General features: G+C 34.5%; 1 protein-coding gene across 1 annotated transcript; it reads right to left on the bottom strand.

Moving 5' to 3' along the window:
- Positions 1–505: 505 nt before the first annotated feature.
- On the bottom strand, positions 506–5,077 carry LOC115889017. Its single transcript, XM_030908918.1, has 3 exons — positions 4,673–5,077; positions 3,348–4,182; positions 506–1,542 (listed from the first exon to the last, which is right to left on the bottom strand). Exons 1-2 carry the CDS (start codon positions 4,983–4,985, stop codon positions 3,377–3,379), a joined length of 1,119 nt encoding a protein of 372 aa, XP_030764778.1. The 5' UTR covers positions 4,986–5,077; the 3' UTR covers positions 506–1,542; positions 3,348–3,376.
- Positions 5,078–6,366: the final 1,289 nt, after the last annotated feature.

Below are 6,366 nucleotides of genomic sequence, written 5' to 3'. Positions count from 1 at the left end.
CTTACCTTAAGTGATGTTCGATCTTGATTATATTACTGTTCCGTCGAAGTAAATAAATGTCTTGTAGTACCCCCGCTTCCCGCTCCGGACCACAGATTTTTAAAGAAAGAAGCCTACTTCCCCTAGCACGTCACTCTCGGCTCTGACCTTCGGTATCATCCAGTTATTTTAAAGTTGTTGTTGCAAAAGGGTAATGATTAATTTTAAAATTCTATATGTGTATCTATTTTAATTATTCATTTATTTATTTTTTATTGGGTAGGGAGGGATTTATTTACTTCGACGGAACAGTAATATAATCAAGATCGAACATCACTTAAGGTAAGTTCGTTTGATCTTATTATTATATTACTGTTCCGTCTCGTAAATAAATGTCTTGTAGATGTTTAAAGCATAATGCAACAACCAAAGAACTAAAGAAAATTTATTTCTTAAAACAAATAAAGAGCAAAAACTTTGTAACCTATGAACAAAACTTTCCAAAGATAAATTAAATTTCTTGACATTTTTTTTTTTTTTTTTTGGAATGCCTAAATCTAACATTTATGAATCTAATACAACTCTTGCAAACTCATCATTGTCAATAACAGGACGGTTGTAAAAATTAGCAAACGTTCTGGAGTCCTTAGACCATCCTGCCGCTAATCTTATGGTATCAAAACTGACCCCAGCCCTTGCTGCCGAAGAAGTTGAAGCATGTCTTGTGCTTTGTGGTTTAAATATTGACATATCCACCCCGCTCTTTTCTAATATGTTTTTGATCCATCGGCTTATAGTAGATGTAGAAGCCTTCTTATATGGTCTTTTAAATGTGATAAAAAGTGAATCACAAGAATTTCTCAATTCTTGTGTAAAGCTTAGGTACCTTTTAAGTGTCTCGGCAACACATAATTGAGGATCATTAAAAAATGGCAAAATTAAGAGGGGCTGAGATTTATTTATTGATGAAGTTTTAACACGGTCTGATATTTTTATTAATATTCTGTTAGCTTGGATTGAAATGTTACCAATTTTAATAAGGGCCAATATTTGTAATCGTTGGCCGGTAGCCAACGCCAATAAAACTGCAAGTTTTTTGCTTAAGGTCTCTAGGGGAAGAGTATTAGTTTCAAGTGTCTTTACATAGGAAAGTACTATTTGCGGATCCCAAATATTCTCATATCTAGCCTTAGGTGGTCTTTGACCAAAAATTCCCTTGAAAAAACGCTTGACCCTAAAATCTTGACCTAAGTTCGGCCCCGCAATTTGAGATATGGCGGATCTAAACGAATTGAGGGTCCCATAAGTGGCGCCAGCATTAAAATGTATAGTTAAAAACTCCAGAACATCTTCGACTAATACATTGTATGGATTACTATTCTTGTTCATACAAAACGTCCACCATAAGCGTAGACCCCCACTATACTGTTTTAAGGTCGATTCTGTGATTGAGGCTAAACATATGTCCAAGGCCTCTAAAGGCACTCTTCCCTGTAGTAGCGCTTCCCTGACAACCTCCCGGCTACCAGGGAAAGCTTTTTCCATAATGGGTGGGGGGCTCCGCTAAATGAAAGTAAATTTATATTAGGTTTGAATATTAAGGGCTCTCCTATCAATAGGGATTTAAATATGGGATACCAAGGTTGAGAACACCATCTAGGCACGACAACAATGCCCTCAGCTTTGTCTTTTTTAATTTTTTGTAATACCCTTAATATTAAAGAAAAAGGGGGAAATGCGTAAAAGTTCATCTCTCCCCAGTTAAAGGTAAAAGCATCCACCCCCTGAGCCTCTGGGTCTTTAACCCAAGATATGAAAATATTACATTTTTTGTTAGTGCGACTCGCAAATAAGTCAATTTTTGGGTCGCCAAATTTTTTACGGATTTTAGAAAAAGCATATTTCGATAGAGACCATTCAGTATCACTATGTAACTGCCTGGAAGCCCTATCGGCATGTATATTTTTTACTGAATTAATGTATGACGCAAAAATAAATATTTGTTTTTTCTCACAGTAGTGCCATATTTTTCGGGCTAATTTATTTAAATTTGAAAAGCGTACGCTACCAAATCTATTAATAGAAGAGATTGCAGTTGTATTATCAATTCTGCATAGCACAAAACAGTTTGATAGATTTCTGGTAAAACATCTTAATGCAAAGAAAGCTGCTAATAATTCTAGTTCATTAATATGTTTTTTCTTTTCCTGATCTGACCAGAAACCAAAAGTGGTTTTATTCTCACAATGCGCGCCCCAACCAGATTTAGAGGCGTCTGAAAAGATTTCTACAGCAAATGTTTCATTGTGAATAGTATTACTAGATAAAGCTATATGTTTTTTCCACCAGTAAAAATCAGACATCAAATGTGGAGAAATATTCATTTTTGCGTCATAATTGTTATTTGCTCGACATAAAGCCCTAATCTTCTCTCGTTCGAACAATTTAGTGTACAAAAAACTATATTTTATAGCTGGCGCTGCTGAAACCAAATTGCCAACGAATTTTGAGAAAACCCTTATGGTACAAATCCTAGTTTTAGCAAAACGTTCTAGTAGTTTTTGTAACCTAACTTGTTTCTCTTGAGGCAATGAAACAGTCATATTAACAGAATTGTATTGAAAACCAAGAAATTTACAAATTTGGTTGGGAATAAGTGTGCTTTTTTTATAATTTATAATAAACCCTAAATGCTCTAGGAAAAATATAGTCTCTTTCGTATTTATGGCGCATTCTTCATGAGTTTTTCCAAGAAGTAAAAAATCATCTATATAGGTAACGGAAAGAAAACCACATTTTCTAAGACAAGAGATAACTGGTCGTAAAATCTTCGTAAAAATTAAAGGGGCACAACTCAAACCAAACGGTAAACAGTTAAATTCGTAAATGTCGCCATTAAATTGAAATCTTAGATATTTTTTATATGACTTATGTATAGGCACCAAATAATAGGCGTCTTGTAAATCGATGTTTGTCATAAAGCAGTTTTGTGTAATTAATTGAGTAACAGTTTTGTGATTTTCTAGTTTGAAATGTGAGGTCGCTACAAACTTATTAAATGCTTTTAAATTAATAATCAGTCTATAAGATCCATCTGGTTTAGGAACTATAAAAACGTTCGATATATATTGATTTTTACAGGGTTTTACTAGAGAGAAAATCCCTTCCAATAACGATTTTTTAATCATCTTATCAATGATGACACATTCCTTCTGTGATCTGATTGGTTCTAAAGGGATAAACCTTTGTAAAGGTTTTTTAACAAGAGGGATTTTAAGACCAGTTATGTATGAAATAACCGTTTTATGAAAACCTAGGATCTTCCATCTATAGGCAAAATGTAGTAGTCTACCACATTTTTTACTAACCTTTAAAGACCGTGACTCTTGTCCGGACTCTAATAATGGCGTCTCCTCTCGACGCTGCCGGTGTGTTGACGATTCTGAGACCGATAATGTGCCCTGGGCCTCTTCGGGTTGCTGCTTGGCCGACTGTTTTGTAATGGAGTGCGTTTTTGACTTCTGTGGCCCATCTGCTGCACCCCTCTTGCAAACGGGCGACGGTAGTTTCCCTGTCTCGAAGTAGTGGCTAACATGGAAGCAGATAGCTTATTTCTCTTCACCTTTAGTTGCTCGCCCGACTTCTCCAGCTTTCTTGCAGCTTCAATGGTGTTTTCTAGTTCTTTACCAAACAATAACTCGGAAATCGGAGTATTCTGTAAGGTTTCTTTAAGGTCCTTATTCAAGTTTAGTAGTAAGAGCTCTCTTCTTGACACTGACTCGTGATGAAATACATCACAAAGCAGGCGCAAAACGTCATTAGACATTTCAACCTGTTTAATATTATCCTCCCCCCCTTTTTTAACTAAATCAGAGGTAAATCGAACTAAGGCTGAAATGACCGCAGCTATTTGTTCTTGTATTTTTGATAATCTTGTGTCTCTTTTAAGGGTGTTATCCTGGACAGCTACCCTAACCTCTGGGTTAATTTTGGGAGGCACAATCTCCTTAAAATTTTCAGGGGGGAGATATTTCTTAATGAGGTCTGTCTTTACCTCCTCCTTCAACCCATTTACCAAAAGCTTTATGTAACGTGGAACTAACTCCTCAAGAATGGGTTCAGAAAAGTTCTTCTCTTGAATCTCGTCTCCTTCAAGAATAGAAATGATGTTTGTTTTTGGCCCTGTGTCTGGTGTTAAGGTATCTGTAAAAAAGGTATCTGTAAAAACCAATAAAAAACAAGGAAATATAATATCCAACCACTCTAGGTTTTGCTAGGGAAAAACTCGAAAAAGATAGGTACTTTTCGCACCCATTTCAAGGTAATAATATCCAACCACTCTAGGTTTTGCTAGGGAAAAACTCGAAAAAGATAGGTACTTTTCGCACCCATTTTAAGGTAGTATAAGTCACTCTAGACTCATGCTAATTTTAAGACTTTACCACTCTAGGTAAGTACAATCCTAGAGTCACTCTAGACTCAGGCTAACCTTAAAATACTTTACCACTCTAGGTAAGAACAGTTGTTGTACATGTAAACAACTTTAAGCGCATGAACTTATGTCACTCTAGACACAAGTAAAATTTTAACATGCTATGTTAAATATGTGCCACTCTAAGCACAGAAAATCAAGGGAAAAAAACCAGGAAACAATAATAATAACAATATTTCATAAAAAAGAAATTTTCCTTACCAGTACCCCCAGGAATAATATCATTCTTCTGAAAACTATCCTCGATTCGTGGATCATCTTGACTAACAGATAAACTCTCATCTACCTCTTCTCCGTCGCCATAATCAAACTCGCTGTTGCTTCCACCGCTTCCTGTGTAATCACAATCACTAAAAGTAGGCGAATAAGCTGGCGAAGACCAACGACGACGCTTTTGTTTGTGTTCAATCGCATCCAGTCTTCGCATCACTGATTTAAGCATAGATTTAATCTCAGCACCATTCACATCTGTCTTACCCGAACTTCTTGATCTTTTCTTCCCTTCGCCTGACATTTTTCGCGATAAACAATCGATACGAATGAGAAATTATTAAAAATAAATTTCTACGCCGCACGTGTGTGGCCCGGCGTGCACAGAAACGAAGACTGGATGATACCGAAGGTCAGAGCCGAGAGTGACGTGCTAGGGGAAGTAGGCTTCTTTCTTTAAAAATCTGTGGTCCGGAGCGGGAAGCGGGGGTACTACAAGACATTTATTTACGAGACGGAACAGTAATATAATTATATATTTTTCAGCCTTTCTTAAAAAAAATATTAATAATACAAGAACTGTCCTGAAATCCAAACTATATTAGATATTTACTTTAGATGGTCTGTACTTACTTTGCTATAAATATGGAAATCGTAAATCATACAGGATGTTCAGAATAGGATATTCAATAGACTAGATAGGATAGAATTAAAAAATGAACATTTTTCGTATTTAGAGTATTTTAAAAATTTTAACGGTTTTGCAGATATCCGCGGTTTTATATTTCATATGGTATTTTCCACAGTAAATTTTTATCAAAGCCACCCAATTATTTTTCTCCCATATTTTACCATTGTGAGCGCCATATGAAATAATACTGCGTGTATCTGCAAAACTATTAAAAATTTTGAAATATTTTAAATACAAAAAATGTTCAATTTTTAACTCTTCATATCCATCTAATAAAAAAATAATATACAGGGTGTTCAATTTAAAATAAAACAAAGAAAAAATATTTTATATTTTAGAAAGTTAGGCGTAGAATATTGAACATCCTGTATGATTTACGATACCATATTTATAGCAAAGTAAGAACAGACTATCTAAAGTAAATACCTAATATAGTTTTGATTTCAGAACAGATCTTGTATTTTTAATAAATTTTTTAAAAAGGGCTGAAAAATATATATTTTTGATTTATTTTTTAATATCTTTGAAACTATCGAAATATCTTAGGATTATGTAAAGTGATATAAAAGGAAGCTAAAAATGCAGTAATGTACAGGGTGTTTCATTTAAAAAAAAATCATCTAGATCCACTAACACTTTTTAGCCACCCTATAGAAGTTAAAATATTTTCCTGAAATACATTTTGGTACATACTTTAGGTTTGCGCTTATACAAAATTCTCAAGTTTTTTATTCTAGGAGCTAGGAGCTACAGATGCCCGACGCACTATTGCCAGTCCTGTATGTTATGTGTGCTGTTTTTGTTACGGTAAATGTAGAAAGATTTTTTAACTTTTAATTGTGAGTAAATAAGTGGAAAAATATGTTTTTGTAAATAATTATTGTTTTCTTATAATATAAAAATTATTACACTAGATTTCTTAAGGTTTTCTATACAGATTGTTAACTGGACAGTAAGTTATTGGGGAACAGAATGGTAACACTGCCTACATTCC

Source organism: Sitophilus oryzae, unplaced genomic scaffold, assembly GCF_002938485.1.
Source record: "Sitophilus oryzae breed Bouriz unplaced genomic scaffold, Soryzae_2.0 scaffold_810_pilon_pilon, whole genome shotgun sequence".
NCBI lineage: Eukaryota > Metazoa > Arthropoda > Insecta > Coleoptera > Curculionidae > Sitophilus > Sitophilus oryzae.
This window is presented reverse-complemented; position numbering and strand designations above follow the sequence as displayed.

Bases quoted from the DNA above. Each gene is read 5' to 3' on its own strand.
- LOC115889017 (XM_030908918.1), bottom strand. From the start codon at position 4,985: ATGTCAGGCGAAGGGAAGAAAAGATCAAGAAGTTCGGGTAAGACAGAT. The intron at 4,183-4,672 runs GTAAGGAAAATT...CCTTTTTTACAG, and splicing joins TATTATTCCTGGGGGTACTG to ATACCTTAACACCAGACACA.